Here is a 21,852-nt window from a genome sequence, read left to right as displayed (position 1 = left end):
TTGAGCAGAAGATCATGGAAATAAATGGACTAAATATTTAGCTCAAGAAGCTAGAGAACTACAAAGGAAACCTAAGGAAAGAAAAAAAGGTAGAAATTAATAGAGATAAGCACACAACTAATTATAAAATGCTAGAATTGATAAATGAGTACAAAACCTCATTCTTTGGAAAGACCAATAAAATTAGACAAACCTCTGTCGTGGACAAATTGGGAATAAAGAACTGAACAGAAGTATAAAGGAATGAGGGAGTATGAATGAGAAAGAGCATTTAAACATAGATACAGAAGAGAATTTGGGAAAGTGTAGAGAAAATATGAGGATGCATTCATGATGATCAGCCAAAGCCCCTCTGAGTCTGAGACTCTTCCTTTGTCTCGAATCCAGCTGGGGATAAACTACCACAATAGCTCACCTTGTTAAAATTATCATACATTCTGCCTCTGAGGCCTGGGGTGCACATCTTCATTGCTTGACGAATTTATATGATATAAAATATGTGCTTTTCCAGAGAGCAAGTTGAAATAAACTTGCAAACCATTAAAAGGAGATTTTACTAGCACATTAATGTCCGATGAGTGAGAGCAAACATTTGCCCTTTGCTGGAATTAACTTTTCATTTTTAGCACCTGGGGACTCAGCAGTCCTCAAAGAATGAGTCAGAATGGAGGCAAAGACCTCAATCAAAGAAGTTACCTCAGCAAACTAGAATCCTCAGCTCTGCCTTTGCCGTCCTAGGCCTTAGGAAGGACATTATCAACATGGAGCATTTCCCTGGAAAGGGATTCTCAGCACCTGCTCATAATGATATTTGATTGCTTTTGCAAGTTGGTTACTAAGTGGGTAATTATAAAATAGCTAAACTTACTGATTTTTTTTTTTAACAAACTCATTTGAGTTTAAGACATTCAGTTGAACATCATTACTTAGTAAGTGGTTCCCTTTGAAGAGTCTTCACACATTTTGCTCAAAATGTGTTTAGAACTCCTATTGGAAATCTCCTTCCAAACCCATGGGATATTCTGAAGAATATAGTGACAGTATAGCATCCTTTGGAAGTAGATTTTAAAACGTAACCATATAGCCAGTCATTCAGAATCATGTCTGGTATGAAGAAGAGTAGTAATTACTTTGGGTTGAAACAGGGAGTAATTATGAAGTAACAAGTTCCGTTTTCTCACGTGATTTTTGAACTCGCTCGGAAGGCATTTCAAAAGTTTATTTTGAACACTCACAGTGTCTTTATTGCGCGTATGAAACAGCTCTCTGAGATCATGTTCTCCTGGATGTAAAAGGTTTGGTGTGCTTGTTTTTAAAGTCTCATTGTTTTATGGACTTACCTCATATTCTGATTTGAAATGACATTTTAACTATGTGCCAAAATAAACAGCAACTTTTCCCATTCATTTTAATGTCCCTCAAGGATTTTAAACTAAAAAGAAAAAAAAATGCTGTTTTCATGATTCTTCTTTTTCTTCCCCTTTTTTCTTTCAAGCAAAACTTGCAATACAACGAGTTGCATCAATTTCATTTCATTTTAATGTTTATGTGCTGTCATGAGCCATCAATGCATTCCATCTGTTACTTTGCCTGTAAGACTTGGGATTTATGTAATGCTTTTGGTTTTTCAAAATAAAGCATGGCATAGGGAGAAGAAAGCACGCACACTTATGTCACTTTTGGCCTGTGCAGGAGCCCTGGTCTTGGTATATGCAGATCATGTTGTCACAGCCTCAGGGGATGTCGTTTTAAAAAGACCAACATGGTTCACACCAATATCTTAACCAAGGAATCAAGAACAGATTCCCTTGCTTGGCAATATGCTCACATTTTATTACCTGCACAGCGTTCTTCAAGAGATGGGAGAACATGTTTTCCTAATCTTCTAAAGCTTTGAGACTGAGTCATCTTGGTCAGTAGGAAGACCATGGTCCACTAACCTGTTAAATACCAACTCTTTTTTTGTGTGTGTGATTTTTGACACCTTGCTTAACTTTTTTGACTGCCAGTTTCCTCATCTGTAGAAAAGGAGATAATATCCACTTTGTGGGTATTATATATGGTGACTTTTGAGAAGTAGCTAGCCCATGGTAGACATTTAGTGAATTATCGCTGTTGTTACTCATTTTATATATAGTGACTAGAGGCCTGGTGTTCGAAATTCATGCACAGGGCGGTCCCTCAGCCTGGCCTGCACCCTCTCCAATCTGGGACCCCTCAGGGGATGTCTGACTGCTGGTTTAGGCTAACTGCCTCTGCCTGCTGGCATGATCGCCACTACCTTGCTCCCCTGCTGGCCTGATCGCCCCTACCTTACCCCCCTGCTGGCAAGATCGACCCTAACTTGCTCCCCTACCAATCTGTTCACTCCTACCTTGCCCCCCTGCCAGCCTGATTGCCCCTAACATGTTCCCCTGCTGGCCTGATCACCCCTAACCACCTCTGACTTGGCCCCTAGCCTACGCCGCAGTCTGGCCTCCCTCTGCAGGAGGCAACCTGGTTTTTTCAGAGGAAGGTGCCGCCTCCATTACCCCGCTGCTGGTGCCACTGCCGGCCTGAGCCTGGGCCCTTTGCAGCTGTGCCTCGGCCCTTCACAGCCACTGGTGGCTGCCTGAGCCTCAGCCCTCACAGACACTGTGGCTTTGTCCAAAAGGACATCTGGAAGGTCCTTTGGAAGGTCTTCTGGAAGACATCCACCCTAATTAGCATATTCCCCTTTTATTAGTATAGATACTGTAAGATGGCACCTTGACAATCTGTAGATATTCTGAATTTAAGCTCCAGGCATCGGATGTGATTAAGATACAGAGAAGACAGTTTTTAAAATTTCTTTAAAAAAATAGTTTATTGATTTTTTTTTTAGAGAGAGAAGAAGGCAGAAGGAGAGAGAGAAACATCGATATGAGAGTGCAACATCAATTGGCTGCCTCCAGCACACTCCCTACCAGGAATGAAGCCCACAACCCAGGCATGTGCCCTGACAGGGGATTGAACGTTCAAACTCCTGGTGCATGGGACGACACCCAGCCAACTAAGCCACATTGGCCAGGGCAGAGAAGACAGTTTTTTGTTGTTGTTGGCCTAACTGTAGAAGACATAAGGAAGGGCTGCTATTTCTGCCTTTTCCTTAGGATGTATGGCACCCTGCTCCCTCTCATATGAAATTAATGCAACTACACATGGCCACACAGGCCTTAGCAGTTCTTGTAACAAGCCTCCGCTGGAGCAGACCACAGAGAAGAGAGTGTGAGGGAGCAGCTCAGTGGCCCTGAAGGAGGGGAGAAGCTGCATTAGGAAAACCATCAGTGTTTTCAGCATTTTTGAAGCAAGAAAAATTTGATTTTGTGATCACTACACTAATTATTATAGGACTCTAGCCTTGCAGGGAGGTGACATTTATAACCTAACTGTAGGTGTCTGTGCTTGGGTACAACTTTTAAAAATGGAATAAAAATCACATATCTCACATGTGTTGTGTGTGCTCACAGTGAAACATTATACAGCTATCAAAAATTGTGTTTTGAAGAATGTTTAATGTATTATGTTCAGTAAAAATTTATAGTACACAAATGAATATAGAGTTTGACTTATGCATAGGAAAGAGATTAAACTAAAATGCATCAATGTGTTAATAACCACTATTTGTAGGTATTGTAATTCTGGATGATTTTTTATATCTTATTTAGACTTCCCTGCATTTTCAGGGTTGCCTCAAAGGATTATGTATACCTTTGTAATGCAGGAGCAGGTGCAATTCAAAGGCAGATGATTTAAAGGTGGGGCTGGGGGATAAACACATGCAACATGCTCTGCCCGACCGAGGCTCACCAGGAGGACATTTCTTTCCAGGTGTCCAGTGCTACCGATGCCCACACCCACCTGGAGAGCCGCATGTTCAACATCGCGATCTTACCACAGACGCCGGAAGCGCCTCAGCTGTCTCTGGGAGCGTCTCTCCATATGACTGTGAGTTGGGTGGGAGGGCTCGCAGCTTCTGAAGCATGCTGACGGGATCTGACAGAGTGACCTGTTTTTTCTATCTGGTGAATGCCTGGCCCAGAACCCAGACCATACCAGCCCTGTAAACCCATTTCTCCTTGACTTGAAAAAGAAACTTAAATTCCCAGAGTGACAGGAAACTTAGATGGAATTCACCTCAAACTCTTATCCATTGCTGGTGTCCTCTTTTCAGCATCCCAGACAGTCACAGGACTCCTCCCTGAGTAGTTAGAAGGGATTTCAGGCCTATATCTGTTTAATCAGTACCTTTTGGGTATAATTACTCGGCTAGTTATAGCTCCATATAGCTGGAGAAACTGTCATTCCATTTCTTAGAGTCCCGTTAAAAGTTTCCTTTCTGTTATCAATGTTTCCCAAAGAAGCGGATATCTGTGCTGAATCCAGAGAGATAAGTAGCAATTATCTAAGTGAAAGTTTGGGGGGGCAGGTGATGGCAAAGGGCACTAAAATGCAAAGACCCAGAGGCCAGCGAGAATATGATTGTTGGGGAAAATTGTAAATAGTTTAATAAGACTGGAAATGAGGACAGCAGAGGAGAAATGGGGAGGATGGGGAGGCCGTGAGCTCCATCGCAAGGGGGCCTGCCTGCTGTGTGGGAAGAGCATGGGCTCATGAGAAGGTTTGAAGTGAGGTGACAGCTATATTAGCTCAGACAATTAGCCGCCCCCCCTGCAACCCTGTATCTAGGGGTGGGGTGATGCCAGGACCCCTCTTTGAGTCAGAGCCACAGCATCTAAGACTGCAAATGAATCATTACGGACCTGCATTTTAGTTAGCGCCCACATAATTGCACTCCAAAGTGTATCAGCCTTGAGCCATGACAAAGAAATCACCTGTAGTTTTAGAAATTATGGGTCTGGGGCACGACAGAGACATAAAGGGGGAAATAGAAGGGTTTTAATGAATAGCTGATATCAGCATTTCCACTGTAAACCATAATTTAAAGAAATCATAATTCAGTAGCACTATAAAGTCTATAATTCATCATTCTGACTGGAGGAACTCGGATCAGAATTTGCTTTAAACTGTGAAGAAAAATGTGCATGCATGTTTTTTGCCAAATGCTAATGCACTGTTATTTTGACTTTAGAGGGGAAAAAATGGGCCAGGAGCCATGAAGATAGCACTATTCCCACTCCATTGCTATGGACCACTAGACATTTCAAGCTCCTTGACCTTTAGGGTCTAAGGTTGCTAGTTTTCAAACTAGGTCTGTCCAATTTAGGATATCACAAAGGTTAGTTTACCATAAAATGCAATTAGCCTAATCTTCAGTGCCATAAGGTATACATAGTTTGTATTTCTTTTATTTTTTTAATTGTTAAAATATATTTGTTTATTGATTTCAGAGAGGGAGAGAGAGAGAGAAACATCAATGATGAGAGAGAATCATTGATTGGCTGCCTAGCGCAAGCCCCTTCCTGGGGATTGAGCCCACAACCTGGGCATGTGCCCTGACTGGGAATTGAACCATGACCTCCTGGTTCATAGTTGATGCTTAACCATTGAGCAACACAGGCCGGGTTTCAGTCATCCATTTTGAGCCCCTAATTTGTGCCAAGTGCTATAGAAGACATTGGTGATTTGATGACCATAAAATACAGCCTCTATTCTTAAGGAACTTATAGTCTAAAATGGGAGAGGAGCAAATTAACAAACACTGACAATAAAATGATACATGCCATGACAGGGACATGATATGGAAGCAAATAAGAGACACCTGACCCAGTGGGGGGTGGCAAGGTCATGGGAGGCTTCTTCTGGGGGGTGAACAAAGCTGGTTGAAGTGAAAGATTGTCTCTAAAGCAGGGTCTCAAACTTCAGCCTGCATTAGGTTCACCTACAGTGTTTGTTACATCACAGATGGCTAGAGCCTACCCCAAAGTTTTCTAATTCAGTCCATTTGCTATAGGGCTGAGAATTTGAGTTTCTAACAAGTTCCCAGGTGGGTACCCCTATTGCTGCTGCTCTGCTTGAAGAACCACTTCAAGAAATAGGGGGGGACATTCATTGTAGACAAAGGAACAGCAGGTGAAAACAGATGGAGATGTAGGAGAACATGACATATTGAGCAATAAGAATTCATGTGGCCGGCGCATAAATTCCTAGGTGAAGAAGAAACAGTATATGAAAGTCACATCATGGAGGGCCTTAAGATAAAAGGAAGGGATTTCCACTGTGTCCTGAAAGGCTGTTGGGACAAATACTATGTAGCAGACAGGCAAGCTGATCAGATGTTCAATTTAGGAAGGTCGTTCTGGCTGCAGGGTAGAGAATACTCTAGATGGGGACCAGATAGGGAGCAGGGAAGTAGGCCACTGCAGTCCTCTAGAACAAGAAAGGTCAGCGGCATGATACCATGCAGTGGCAACGAAGATTAAAGTCAGTGAGATCTTGAAGAGATACTTGTACACCCATGTTCATTGCAGCATTATTCACACCAGCTAAGAGGTGGAAGCAGCCTAAATGTCCTTTGGCAGGTAGGTGGATAGAAAAAAGGTGGTATACACAACAATGGAGTATTATTCAACCTTTAAAAAGGAAATCCTGTCATATGCTACAATATGATTGAACCTTAAGGACATTGTACTAAGTGAAATAATCCAGTCACAAAAAAGACAGATTCTGATGACTCTATTTATATGGGCTATCTAAAGAAATCGGACAAAGGTGGTTGTCCCTCTGAGGGTAGGGGTGGAGGTGGGGAGAGGGAAAAGGGAAGTTTTGTTCAATCCATACAGAGTTTCAGTTTTGCAAGTGGAAAAACTTTCTAGAAATCAGTTGCAGAACAATATAGTTAACACTACTGTATTATACACTTAAAAGTATTTAAGGTGAGGGGGGACATTAGAGAAAGAATAAGAGATATTTCCGGATATCATGGTTTATTAGATTTGAGAGGAAGATGAAAAGCCCCAATTTCTGAGTATATTAAGATGCAGTCACCTCAGACCTGTCAGAATGGCTACAATCAACAAATAAACAAAATGACAAGTTCTGGTGAGGAAGTAGAGAAAAGAGAACCCTAGTACACTGCTGGTGGGAATGCAGACTGGTGCAGCCATTATGGAAAACAGTATGGAGTTTCCTCAAAAATTACTTATGGATTGCCATTTGACTCAGTGGTTCCACTTTTAGGAATATATCCTAAGAAACCCCAAACACCAATCAGAAAGAATGTATGTACCTCTATGTTTATAGCATCTGGAAACAGCCCAAGTGCCCATCAGCAGATGAGTGGGCAAAAAAGTCGTGGTACCTTTTCACCATGGAATACTATGAAGCAGTAAAAAAGAAGGCTCTCTTACCCTTTGAGACAGCAATGAGGGACCTGGAGGGTATTATGCTGAGCAAAATAAGCCAGTCAGAGAAAGACAAATATTACAAGATCTCACTCATATATGGAATCTAATGAACAAGATAAACTGTTGAACAAAATAGATCGAGAGACATAGAAACATGGGACATACTGTGGAATCTCAAAGGGAAAAAAAAAAATCAAGTTTCATCCACAAAAGCATTTTAAAGAATCTGTAAATTATTTATTTTCACATAAACTTTTTTTTTTCCCCAAAAAAGATGCCGTTGATTGAGATAGGAATGTATGAGGACTTTAGGGGGAGGGGTGGAAGTCATGATGAGTTCTGTTTGGGGTGCGTCTAATAAGGGTGGTTAGGAGATCAGTAGATAGTCTGGATGAGAGAGAAACTATTAAGAATCACTAATGGTTCGTAGTGGTTAACTACAAACATGACTGGAACATAACTAAGAAAGATTGAATAGAGTGAAAAGCAACATAATCAAATACTATCTAAATTGAAATTGGTTCTGTGGCCTTTCTGTAATTATGTTATTCATCAAATCTAAGATCCTCTAAATGTGATCTTATGGTTTAATTTACTGTGTCCATCAGAATTATATGTAACACACATATATAAGATATGTATATACATATGTACAATATTATAAGATACAGAGCTATATAAGTACATATGATATGTATACATTTAGGATACATAGTATATATGGGCAATGAGATCCAAAAACATGCATAATTACCAATAAATATCATAGCCTAGATAGTATAAGATTCTGCAAATGAGTTAATAGATTCACATCAACTCAAGGATTTCCAAGTAATCATCCACTATTTGACTTGGAAAATACTTAAGGGCAAAACCTTTGATTAATTAATCTTGGTATCTTTCTCAGCATCTCACACAATGCCATATATAAAGTAATTGCTTAGTAAATATTTGCTGATTAAATGAATATTTTCAGACCTACTTTCCCATAATTAATAACTCCCTAAACTGTATCCCCTTCAAATTCACATAAATTAATCATATGGGCATACACACACACACAATTTGAACATCATATTTCCCATTCCTTTCTTAAAGGGCAAATAAATTCTATTATCTCTTAATGTGAAAGACATATTATTTATTATTTCATTTTTCAAATGGTTGCAATACTCAGGGTTGGGTTGGCCAAAGTCACCACTTGTGGGAAAGGCCTTGAATAAGCTTTTCTTTCCTGGTTTCCTTTGTTTTCAGAGTGATTGCTGTAGCAGAGTTCTCTTAAGACCACACTATTGGGCCCAGCAGGGATCCAGTTAGATGATCTCTTTTGTGATGCAGACTCAAGTCTGGGCTTGCTCTGTTTATTGTGTAGCAGCCAGCTTCTGTGTCCATGTTTATACTTGAGACCTGTCAAAAACTAATAGAATTATTATCTGCAATCTCTGGAAATGTTTGTTTACCCTTGGTATTCTTGCTGTGCTTTATCGGAGCCTTTCACACCACTCAGAATTTCCTACCTTAGATTTATTTTATGATTTTCCCCTCCAAAAAACTAGAATTCCTTGAAGAAAGGGTCTATATCTGATTCATCTTGTATGTCTTTGCTTGGTACATTGTACATAGTAGGTTCTTTATAATTTGCTACATGAATATATGAATTAATTAATTTGCTGTACTAACTAATAAACGATGGGAGAAGATAATTTCTTGTAGGACCTCCATTTTATTTATCTCATCTCATTATTCATGGGCGCCTGATTTCTCAGGCCCACTGTGGGCTTTTGTCTTTACAAGAATTGCAGTCAACATGTGAAATTGGTCTTTTTAAATAGAGGGTGACATGATAATGTTTGTAAATCCTGACCTAGAAGTTTAAGTTATGCACACTTTGCTAAAGCTTAAGTGTTAAAATGTGTCCCCTTCCCCCATCCAATTCTTCAGATGACATTGAAATGCAACGGAAAGTATTCTAAAAAGTTATTTATTACGTTATTATACAAAGTATTTTATTATTTTATTTCTTAGCTTAATCTTTTTATGATGATATGTTTCATTTACTCAACAAATTTTTATCATGTAATGATATGTGCCATATGCTAGGTGATTGGGATCTACCCATAAATGAAAAAAATCCTTGTTCTTATGGAGTTTACACTCTCTTAGGTATAAGTAATAAAATAAATAACTCACATATAGCAAGTTAGTGAGAAGTGTTATGGTAAAACAAAAAGTAGGTCAGGGACAAGGCTGTCGGAAATGCAGTGGTGGGGGCAGAGGAGACCTATGTTGTAATTTTAAATAAGGTGGTCGGCATAACTCAGTGGTTGAGCATTGACCTATGAACCAGGAGGTCTCGGTTCAATTCCCTGTCTGGGCATATGTCCCAGTTGTGGGCTCACTCCCCAGTGTGGAGGGTACAGGAGGCAGCCCATCAGTGATTCTCTCTCATCATTGATGTTTCTGTCTCTCTCACCCTCTCCCTTCTCTGAAATCAATAAAAATGTTTTAAAAAATAAATAAATGAATAATGTGGTCAGGGTGGACTTTATTAAGACAATGACATTTCAAGAAAGACTTGCAGGAAGTGAGGGAGATGGCCAAATACACATTCAGAAAAGAGCATTCCAGGCCCAGGGAACCATGCGTTTACAGGCATCCAATTGAGAGCTTGCTTAGATGTTCAAGGCACAGCAAGGAAGCCAGTAGGGCTGGAGCAGAGAGAGTGAAAGCAAGTGTAATTGACATGAATTCACGGATGTGCTAAGTGTGTGGGGGAGCGAAGGGGACAGATCATGTCTGGCCTCACCATTATAGGGATTTAGCTTCTATTCTGAGTAAAATGGAGAGCCATTGAGGGTGTTGAGCAGAGGAATACTGTCCTTATTAAAGAGATCAGGCTAACTGCCGTGCTGAAATAACCTGGGGGCTGTGAGATGGGGCAGGAGAGCAGCTGGGAGGCCATCCAGGTAACCCAGCAAGGTGGTGGCAATGGCCATGGGGAAAGTGGTTGGATTCTGGATATATGCAAAAGTAATATGGGTATTATAAACTCATTATTCTGTAAGGTTCTCTTGTTGACAGATATTTGAATAAAAAATGTCTTCTGTAATGATTTCTATGAAATTTAATTTCTCATTTCTTACTATGTTTAATTGATGAGTATTGAACATTCCAAATAGGCAATATTAAAATTGATTATACTTTGATACATCTCAACCTTAATATTGCTTTCTTTGGAGAATCAAGTCCTTTTTCTACCTAGTGTATATTTCTATTAGTAGAGAAATAGTATCCATAAATTTCATGGATATGGAATATCGGTTACCTTGGCTGGTACATATTTCTCTTTCCCATAGTCCTATGTCCATGCTAATTCTCTCTTCTTATCACTTTATTGTTTTAGGAACATCCAGATTTTTAAAAATATCTCACAATACTCAGGATTTGCAGTCATTGTGATGCTTTTGAGATTACGAAGGAGGCAAATAGACTGAACAAGATATTGACCCTGCACCTTTTTGTCCATGTATCTGTGCACACGCGTGTCCACATTTGTAGCTGTGTGCACACATTCATGGGCTGTAAACACCTTATATAGAGGATATATTTTTAACTTGTTGCCCTTACTTGTTTTATTTTAGGGTGAGACACCAGGTACTATTTTGCAGTCCAGATTTTCCTTGCTCTGTACATTCCAGAGCTGAGCAATGGTCTGAAATATGACTCTTTAGGACAGGAGGATTGTCCTAACCTGCTAATGCTGCCTCTCCACAGGACAAATATGCCTTGGGGACAATTAAAAGAGCAACTGTAACCTTCAATCTTTTCGTGGTTACAAGGAAGAACATCACGCCCTTCTCCATGAGAATTACTGAGCCCTACTTTCTTAAACAGGGAATTCCTTCTGAAAGAAGGAAAGCTTCAAAGAGCAGGAGAGGCTGTCAAACTCTAACCGTCCGGGGGTCAGTTAGGAAGAGCCTGCAAAGAGCCTGATATTTTCGTTCTGATTTATTGACAGCATGTGTGACCCAGTCGTGCTCACATTACTTTCCCCTCTCTTCCCTCCACTGTGTGTTTGCTGCTGTCCCCAACTCACTGTTATGCCTGGTCCTGGGATTCTGTATCTCTCCCCCTGCCCCTTTTTTTGAGTGTTGTCACTGTTAGTCAGTGATTGATGTTCACAGGTGAATGGATAGTAAAAGCTACGTACACATTGGCCTTCTGATTAATTTTGCTTGAGTCTTCTTCATTGGGTTCTGAAAGCTAGAAGAGAAAAGCAATATCTAGTTCGTTTGAGTAGTGGAATGGAGACAAAGAAATATTGGCTATTTTATTATTTACTTTAATAAATAAATAATTCTTAAATCTCTGAACTCAAATGATGAGGCTCTGTTGGTTTTTGAGTTCATCTTTAGTCCTTGAAACCATCACAGTTTCAAAAAAACTCACAAACCAAAACAGAAAGAATCAAAGTTCCTGTCAGCAAAGCTAGGGAGCGGGGAGGGAGGGTAAGAAGGAACTTTTTACCAGATGAAACCTTAGCTCATTAAGTTGGAGGAGCAAAGATGTAGCAATCCAGCTGTGAATACTAGAATATCCAGCTGTGATGGCTCATTTTCAAACCTGCAGCACCGTGAGCTCCACGTAGGGAAAGTGATCATATTAGGATTCCCAGAGCATGCACCAGCATAAACCTGGGGCAGAGGGCAGGGCAGAGAAGAGCCAGGGTGCAAGAAGACCTGAAGAGGACTATAATCCTGTGAGATTCCCAAGGCTGGGACCAGTCTGTGGTGCAAGACCAGCCCCTTCTGTTGAACAATCAGAGAACATTTTGTTCTGTGCGACTAATTTAAAAGCCCAGAGTGAGTTTGTTTGTTTTAATAAGGTTTGTTTTTGCCTCTGACTTTCGTTTTGCCTCTGACCATTCTTCCTTCTTAAACTTTGTTTAGGCTCGGGAAGATGACCTGACTGTGATTCAGCCTCATTCTCTCTCTTTTGTAAACTCTGAGAAGCCAAGTGGAAAGATTCTATACAATGTCACTTTACCTCTGCATCCAACTCAAGGTAAGATGTGCAGTAAATGATCTCTTAAGTGTTGTCTTCTAGCTGTTGATGAGTCTTAAAAGCTCTGGAGTTTTGTCTGCTTCTACTTATTGAATTTTCAGAAGTAACAATTATTGATACCCCTTGTTCCCATCCTGTGAGTTTAGAACCAATTGAGAAAGGGAGAGACATTGTGGTCAGACCTATGGAGAAGAATGTGTCAACTTTGGTATCAACGGAGTTGTACTGGAGAACATAGTGTGCATATAACTTCATTCACTGGATTGAGCTCCCCCGCCTGTGCATAGGCAGAATTGGACAGACACAGGCACTGTCTGTAGGGACAGAGCCTGCCCTGGTGTGGTTATAGGTGAGCAGACCAGAGAATGTGCTAAGGACAAGGAGCTCTGCCAGGGAGTTCAGAGGGGACTGAGCCACCCATACCCAGTCCCTTTCCCAATTGGGTAAGTCTCTCCTCCTCCCATAGTGGATCATGGAAATGTGAACTACAGTCAGAGGAGAGGTGGGCCCCTACCATCAGTCCTCAGCCTGAAGATCTCTGAATGCTGGGTTTAACTAATAAGCCTATGCCCAAGAGAGGTGGTGGGGAGGAGATCAGCTTCTATTAAGATAATTCTGTTTCCATCTCTGAGGCTGCTCTTCCAAGACCAGTCACTGCCCTAAATGTAAGCCTTTCAGATTATCAAATTCCCAAGGAGAAATCAAAGTCTAAAAACCCCACTACCCTTTTGATAAAATCCAAATAAATTAAAAGTCTAAAAGTCTCCATCCCCTTTTTTTACCCTGCTAAGTCATAGCTAGAGTCGTTCTCCTGCATTGCCGGGGAGAGATGAAGTACTTTCAGACTTGCGTCCTGATAGACTATCTCTCAGCCCTTCAGAAGTTGAATTAGTCCAACACTAAGCCTCATTCATGTCCTCCTTTGGAAAAGGACATGAAAGATGCAGCATCAGTTCTGTACCTGCAAAATTTAGAAATGACAGGCAACTAGGCAACTCCTAAAGCATTTATCACAAGCAAAGTGATCATTGTAAATCCAGGACTTAGAATGGTCAAGACCCAAATTACTGTTGCCAGAGATCATCACAGAGACTAAGGAGTTCCTGAAAGAAACAGGGTAGATAGATAAAAATCTCTCTGCAGCTCACCTGGAGACCAGTCTGTGCCCAGTCACCTTGACCTTTGAACTTAAACTCAATTGAAAAAATCTCATAATTGTAGTACAGTGTCTATGACTTCTGCAGAATTACCTGGGCTAAGCTACAGTAGGGGCAGTTTGTGTCTTTCTGTTGCTTATAGTCAACGATTCCTTGTCAAGAGTCTATTTGGGTTTCAGATTTGCATTTTCTTGAATAACAGGAGAATAGTAAACCAAGAACAACCTGAGAGCAGTGGTTGATGAAGGATAAAAGACTCTGACCAGTGGGAAAGGCAGCTAATTCAGTCATCCAGAACTACGGTTGATGCTCATGCCCAGTCTCCTTCTCCCCAGGTATCATCGAACATAGGGACCAGCCTCACTCTCCCATCCGGTATTTCACACAGGAAGATATTAACCAGGGCAAAATCATGTACCGCCCTCCCACGGCAGCCCCCCACCTCCAGGAAATCATGGCCTTCTCCTTCGCTGGTAATGCTTTCTTCTCTATTTTCAGGCACCTAAACTACCCTCTGTGGCTCTTCATGGCAGGCTCACCCTAACTCTTCCTGTCGTCTTCCTAGGTAGTATGGTGATGCTGCTTTATAGCTGTTCAAAATAGCTCGAGACTTGCAGGCTAATATGTACCTTGGGCTCAGTTCATCCCTTTTCTTAATTTATTCATGCATCCAGGAATACCTTCAATAAATATTTATTTTATGCCTACTATGTGGCAATCACTGAGTGAGGCCTTGGATATATAGTGATAAGCAAAAAGAGGCATGAATCCTGTTCTTGGCGACTTTGGGGTTCTAAGTACAGAGACAGAATTTGGTAAATAATCCCAGTAATGAATGTTTAATTGTGTTTAATTGCAGACTGAGATAAGAGTTCTGATAAGTGGTGGAATTAGATGTAACTGCTGACCTAGACTGAAGGCTCAGTGGAGGCTACCCAGTGTGGTATGGACCTGGGAGAAATAAGGAGAAGCTAAGTAGGCTAAGTGTGCATATTGGGGTTGTTTAGTTATAGAACATTCCTGAAGAAAGGACACACACCCCTTGTGCAGAGTCCCTCGCGAGAGAGCGAATGTGGTATTCTTGGGATTGAACAAAAGTCCAGTGTGTCTGGAATGTGAATGGTTGAGCAGAGTGGGATGGATCTGGAGGGAGACAGAAGCCAGACCTTAGAGGCTCTGTACACTTATAGAGATTTGGATCTTTATCCCAACAACAAGAACCCGGTGGAGGGTTTAGGATCTAGGAGGATGTCTTTTCATAAGGAACTCTTCAACTGCAGTGATATGAATGGATTTGAGGAGGAAGCCAGGGTGGATGGACATGTGGGTGAAAGGAATACAGTGAGAAGGATCCTGCAGTGCTTCAGGGAAGATCCCACGTAGGAGTGGAGAGTGCAAGTGACCTTTTGGGATTAAAACACGGATTTGTCAGGAGGTACCTTTTTAAAGGAAGAGAAGGCTAAGTAAAAGAATAACTGAATTTTAAAATGAAGCCAGTGTGTGCCCTGCCACTAAGCCAAGATAGACTTAATCCTTACCACCCCTTATGTCTCCCCTTGACCCAGTCATCAGAGCTGCTCCCGGGAAAGCAGGAGGCTTGAGTCCCTACTCTAACTATTTCTGTGCCTCGAAATGATTCTAAAAATCTTGAAGCTATTTTTTTTATGATTGTTAAGGTATACGTAATACAACTAATATACAGTATTATTTTTAACTTTGATAATATGGAAAAGCCTTTCATTTCTTATGATGAGTTGAACATGGATAAAATAATTTTAGAGTTCTGTTTTAAATTATGGGCAACATTTAAGTAATGATTGCCATTATTTATACAACTGTAATTGTCTAGGACATGATTAACTACTCCATTAGATTGAAAATCTCTAAGGATAGAGGTAGGCCGCTTCTCTAAGGAGTATCCCCAATGTTTAGTAACTGGGTAACCAATAGCCCTTGAAAATGTTCATGGTTCCCTAACCCCTACTTTATAAGACCTACTTTACAAGAAACTCAGGATATTCTGGGATTAGAGGAAAAGAAAACATGTCAGCCCTGGTTGAAGTTATTTCCATATCCATTATACTCGCCTGAGTTCCTGGAGCCTCTTTAGAGAGAGCAGAACCCTGTCCTGTATAATCTATGGGGTAAATGCCAGGAGATAAATCTCTCACACTGTTACAGTGTGTAACTCATTGTCCCAGGCATCACTCAATTCTACAATGGAATTGACCCACCCGACAGCCTTGTCAGTGATATATGACATCACCCACACTCACGGATTTGTAAGGTTTTATGTACTGATAAAATGGGATCTGAATGAATGTATTATAAATCACTCTGACTGCTGTGATATAAAATTATAGCACTTTGTGGTCCTCTTGGTTACTTAAAATTAGTGGTGGCACTAATTTTAAATTCAACATAACATTATCAAACAGCCTGGTAGCCTTTCCTTAAAGTATAATAATTTAGATGAAAACATCCTTTATTTCTCTAACCTCTGCCACATATTTTATACCTTCCCCATCTATTTCTGACCTCAAGATGTTTAGTACACTGATTTTCTCTCTTCTGTCCTTGCAGGTCTCCCAGAATCGGTGAAATTCCACTTCACAGGTGAAGATTTTAATCTCAATTTTATTAGAAAATGGAATTTTTCCTTTCCTTATTAGTCCTTTCTTTTTTTTTTTTCCTCTCTTCATCATTACTTTTAACTATTTTCTAAGAACTGCTTAAAAGTTACATGAGACAAGTTTCTTCTAAAATAATCACATGGCTAGTTAGTCATACCTTAACTTTGTATTCATAGGGAAAACAATCCACCAAGGATACTAAAGGTTAGTGTTGTTTGAGCCCCATTTCAACTTGTTCAAATACCTATTAAAAAGAGGTAATAGTGGTTAAGATGATGGACTCTGGATATACACTGTCTGGGGTTCAGCCTACTCTGGGAAAGTTTCTTAACCTCTCTGTGCCTAAATGCCTCATCCATCAGTGGGGAAAATAAGTCATAATTATACGTAAAGTTCCCAGGACAATGATTGGCACATGATCATCTCTGTGTGACACTCACCTAATGAAAGTGGTTGTATATAGTCTTAAGTAGAGCCTTTCGTTGAATACCTGGTTACCGGAGGGAGAAGTGTTATGGCCCAGAGAGTGAGTTGTGAAAGCTGAGTGTAGGAGACATCATCCCAGCTTTAGTTCACAGTCCACTAGAAGCTGAGTGCCGGCAAGCAAAAGCAGAGTCAGATCTGACATCTATGCTGGTCAAAACAGAGACAAGCATTCTTGTTTAGGTCTAGAGTGAGGATGGTTGATTATAAATGGCATCCTTAAATAGCTGTCTAGTTAGGATTGACTATTCCATTAGAATCAACCATCCATAAGTCCTGTCACTTTTCATGTAGGTGTAAATCTTGGTGGGAGTGAGAGCCACCTTCCTCAGACTCCCAGATCTGCCTTTTTTCTTTGAGGGTTAAAAATCACACTTGAATCAACAGTAAATTTTAATGTTATGTCATGTTTTTAAATTTTCTTATTGAGATATTATTGACATATAACGTATTAGTTTCAGGTGTACAACATAATCAGTTGATATTTGTATATACTGAGAAATGATTACTACAATAAGTCTAGTTAACATTAGTTACCATATACAGTTGCAAAAGTTATTTTCTTGTGATGAGAACTTTTTTATTGAATTTACTGGGGTGACATTGGTTAATAAAATTACATTTTAATATTAGATTTTTAAGTGTACAATTCTAAAATACATCATTTGTATATTGTATTGTGTTCACCACCCAAAGATAAGTCTCCTTCCATAACCATTTATACCCCCTTTACCCTCTCCTATCCCCTTTCCCATTGGTAATCACCATACTGTTGTCCATCTATGAATGTTTTTGGTGTTTGTTTGTGTGTTTTTTTTTTGCTTAATCCCTTCAGCTTTTTTATCCAACTCCCTCCCCTCTGTTGTCAGTCTGTTCTCTGTATCTATGAATCTGTCTCTATATTGTTTGTTAGTTTATTTTGTTCATTAGATTCCACATATAAGTAAAATCATATTGTACTTGGCTTTCTCTTTTAAAACATATTTTTTAAAGAAAAAAGAGTAAGTCTTTCAATAATTGTATAAGCCAAAGCAATGTACAGTATTGTCTTGTTCCACTGGCTTATTTCACTTAGCATAATACTCTCCAGGTCCAGCCATGCAGTTGTAAAAAGTAAGATTTCCTTCTTTATTTTGTGGCCAAGTAGTATTCCATTGTGTAAATGTACCACAGCTTTTTTAATCCACTCATCTACTGATGGACACTTGGACTGCTTCCAAATCTTGGCTACTGTAATTAAATATAGGGGTGCATATATTCTTTCAAATTAGTGTTTTGAGTTTCTTTGGATATACTAGTATTTCTAGAAGTGGAATCATTGGGTCAGAAGGCAGTTCCATATTTAATTTTTTAAAATAACTCCATCCTGCTCTCCACAGTGGCTGCAGCAATTTGCATTCCTACCAACAGGGAACGAGGGTCCTCTTTTCTGTACATACTTGCCCACACTTGTTTGTTGATTTATTGATGATAGCCATTTTAACAGGTGTAACATGGTATCTCATTATGAATTTCTCTAATGATTAATGACATTGAGCATCTTTTCATATGTTTATTGGCCATCTGTATGTCCTCTTTGGAGAAGTATCTATTTAGGTCTTTGCCCATTTTCTTAATTGTATTATTTGTTTTTATTGGTGTTGAATTTTATAAGTTTTTTATAAATTTTGGATGTCAACCCCTTATCAGATATATCATTGGTGAATATGTTCTCCCATTCAGTGTGTTGTTTTTTCATTTTGTTGTACAAAAACTTTTTAGTTTGATGTAGTCCCATTTGTTTTTTTGTTTGTTTGTTTCCCTTGCCTGAGGAGATATATCAGAAAAAAAAATTGCTACCAAAAATGTCTTAGATTTTACTGCCTATGTTTTCTTCTAGTACTTTTATGGTTTTTGAGTCTTCCATTTAAGTCTTTAATCTATTTTGTGTATGGTGTAAGAAGGTAGTCTAGTTTTATTTTTTTGCATATATTTGTCTAATTTTCCCAGTACCATTTAGTGAATAGACTATCTTTACTCCATTATATGTTTTTGCCTCCTTTGTCAAATGTTAATTAGCCACGAAGACCTGGGTTTATTTCTGGGCTCTCTATTCTGTTCCATTGAACTGTACGTATATTTTTATGCTCGTACCATGCTGTTTTGATTACTATGGTTTTGTTGTATAGTTTGATATCAGATAGTGTGATTCTTCTAACTTTGTTCTTCTTTCTCAAGATTGCTGTGATATTTAGGGTCTTTTTTTTTTCTTTCTTATAAATTTTTGGAATATTTGTCCTAGTTCTATGAAATACACCATTGGTCTCTTGATAGGAGTTGTCCTGAATCTATAGATTGCTTTGGGTGGTATGGACATTTTAATGATGTTAATTCTTCCTATCCATGAACACAGTATATGCTTCCACTTATTTGTATCTCCTTCATTTTCTTTCTTCAGTCTTTCATAATTTTATGAGTACAGGTTTTTTACATCCTTGGTTAAATTTAGTCCTGTCTATTTTCTTTGATGGAATTGTGAATGGGATTGCACTCTTAGTTTTTCTTTTTGATAGTTAATTGTTGTTGTATAGAAATGCAACTGGTTTATTTTGCATCCTGCTACTTTACTGAATTCATTGATCAGTTCTAGTAATTTTTTGGTGGAATCTTTAGGATTCTCATCATCTGCAAATAATGACAGTTTTACTTCTTCTTTTATAGTTAGACTAGAGGCCCAGTGCATGAAATTCATGCACAGAGGCTGGGGGGGTGGGTGTCCTTCAGCCCACCCTGCGCCTTCTTGCAATCCGGACCCCTGGTAGGGTCCCTAGGCCTGGACAGCGACCAGGGCCTATCGGGGCTTTCCTTCCCCTGGCTGCCGGCAGCTGGTCCCACCCCCGCCGCTGCCACTGCCACTGCCTGCCATCTGTGCGGGGCTGCCCCCCCTTCCCCCACCATCGATCGCCTCCCTCTGTGGGCGACAGGTGTGGGGTGCGATCGCTTGGCTGGCCTGGGCCTCCCTCTGCGGGGCAATTATGGAGTGATGGCGGGGCTCCCCTACCAAGTGCATTGCACCCACCTTGGCTGACCTGCCGCCAGTGCATGTCATAGCGTGGTCGTCTGGAAGGTTCTGCTGTTCGGTCCTTCGGTCGATTTGCATATTATGCTTTTATTATTATAGATGCCTTTTATTTCTTCTTATCTAATTGCTGTGGCTAGGTCTTCCAGTACTATCCTATATAATAAAGAGGTAATATGCAAATTGACCCTCACGCCCTCACACAAGATGGCTGTCCCCATGTGGTCAAAGATGGCTGGCAGGGGAGGGTAGTTGTGGGCGATCAGGCCAGCAGGGGAGGGCAGTTGGGATGACCAGGCCAGCAGGGGAGGGCAGTTGGAGGTGACCGGGCCGGCAGTGGAGGGCAGTTGGGGGTTACCGGGCCAGCAAGGGAGGGCTGTTGGGGGCAATCGGGCTGGCAGGGGAGCAGTTAGGCATCAATCAGGCTGGCACAGGAGTGGTTAGGTGGTGATCAGGCTGGCAGACAGAAGCAGTTAGGGGCAATCAATCTGGCAGGCAGGTGAGTGGTTGGGAGCCAGCAATCCCTAATTGTTAGAGGGACATCCCCCAAGGGGTCCCAGATTAGAGAGGGTGCGGGCTGGGCTGAGGGACAAACCCCTCTCCTTCCCCTCCTCCCCGTCCCCCCACCTCCCTCCCCCCCCCCCCCCCGCCCCGCCCAGTGCACGAAGAGTGGTGAAAGCAGACATTCCTGTCTTGTTCCTGATTGTATAACAGATGCTTGTAGCTTTGGCCCATTGAGTATGGCTGTGGGTTTGTCATATATGGCCTTTATTATGTTGAGGCATGTTCCCTCTATTCCCACCTTGCTGAGAGTTTTTGTCATAAATGGATGCTGGATTTTTAAAAAAATGCTTTTTTTCTGCATCTATTGATATGATTATGTGGTTTTTACCCTTCATTTTGTTTGTGTGATGTCTCATGCTTAACTTTTAAGATCTACTCTCTTAGCAACTTTCAAATATGCAATACAGTATTATTTACTATAGTCACCATGTTGTGCATTACATCCTTAGGGCTTATTTATCTTATAACTGGAAGTTTGTACCTTTTAACCACCTTCACTCATTTCGCCCACCTCCCATCCCTTACCTCTGGCAACCACTAATCTGTTCATTTTTTAGGGTCCACATATAAGTGAAATCATATGGTGTGTCTTCAAGGTCCATCCATGTTGTCTGTCACAAATGGCAAGATTTCATTCTTTTTTATGGCTGAATAATATTCCATCACATATATATGATGTTTTCTTTATCCACTTATCCATTAATGGACACTTAGGTTGTTTACATGCCTTGCCAATTATAAGTAATGCTGCAGTAAACACGGGAATGCAGATATTTTTTAAAGTTAGTGTTTTGTTTTTTTGTGTGTGTTTTTTTCCTTTGGATAAATACCCAGAATTGGGGTTGCTGAGTCATATCGTAATTCTATTTTAAATTTTATGAGGAACCTTCACACTGTTTTTCATAGTGGCTGCAACAATATACATTCTCACAAACAGTGCACAAAGGTTTTCTTCATCTGACATCCTCACCAACCCTTGTTAATTACTGTGCTTTTGATAATAGCCATTCTCACAGGTGTGAGGTAATATCTCATTGTGGTTTTGATTTGCATTTTCCTGATGATTAGTGATGTGAACACCTTCTCATGTACCTGTTTGTCATATGTATGTCTTCTTTGGAAAAATACAGATCAGATTCCTATTGACTGTTACTAAGTTCAGAAGAATGAAGAAGGAAACCAGTTTCTTATAACCAACCCCTCTAAAAACATAGCACACATTTAAAAATAATCCATAATAAATAAAGTTAAAAGTAAATAAATAAAAGTAATCAATAGTGCAGTTTTCTCAATTGCCACTACAAATAAACACATCAGTGAGCTAGTGGTGCAGGTAATCCTCCTGGCTTTCAGAGAAGCGAGGGTGTGTTAAGTTATGGGGAAGTAGAAATACGAATCAAGGATCAGGCAATTCTGCTTTCATTTCCCTCAGGTGATCAGTATTCACTTGGCTGTCAGGTAATCCAGGGAAATAAATCCTAAGGTCACTGTTTTGTTCACAAAGGTGTCTTTCATTTATTGTGTTGTGCATAACAGCCAGGTAAAAATGGGTCTGCTTACTTCCAAAC

General features: G+C 40.3%; 1 protein-coding gene across 2 annotated transcripts in view; it reads left to right on the top strand.

Moving 5' to 3' along the window:
• Positions 1–21,852, top strand: part of FRAS1 (Fraser extracellular matrix complex subunit 1) — a 439,997-nt gene that overhangs the window by 316,548 nt on the left and 101,597 nt on the right. For both annotated transcript variants that reach the window (XM_079772302.1, XM_079772303.1), the window contains exons 32-35: positions 3,850–3,966; positions 12,275–12,389; positions 13,882–14,019; positions 16,130–16,162. In XM_079772302.1, coding sequence (XP_079628428.1) covers positions 3,850–3,966; positions 12,275–12,389; positions 13,882–14,019; positions 16,130–16,162 — 403 coding nt within the window. The remainder of the gene's footprint in view (positions 1–3,849; positions 3,967–12,274; positions 12,390–13,881; positions 14,020–16,129; positions 16,163–21,852) is intronic.

The sequence above is a fragment of the Cnephaeus nilssonii genome (genome assembly GCF_951640355.1).
Source record: "Cnephaeus nilssonii genome assembly, chromosome: 1".
In the NCBI taxonomy this organism is placed as follows: Eukaryota; Metazoa; Chordata; class Mammalia; order Chiroptera; family Vespertilionidae; genus Cnephaeus; species Cnephaeus nilssonii.
This window is presented reverse-complemented; position numbering and strand designations above follow the sequence as displayed.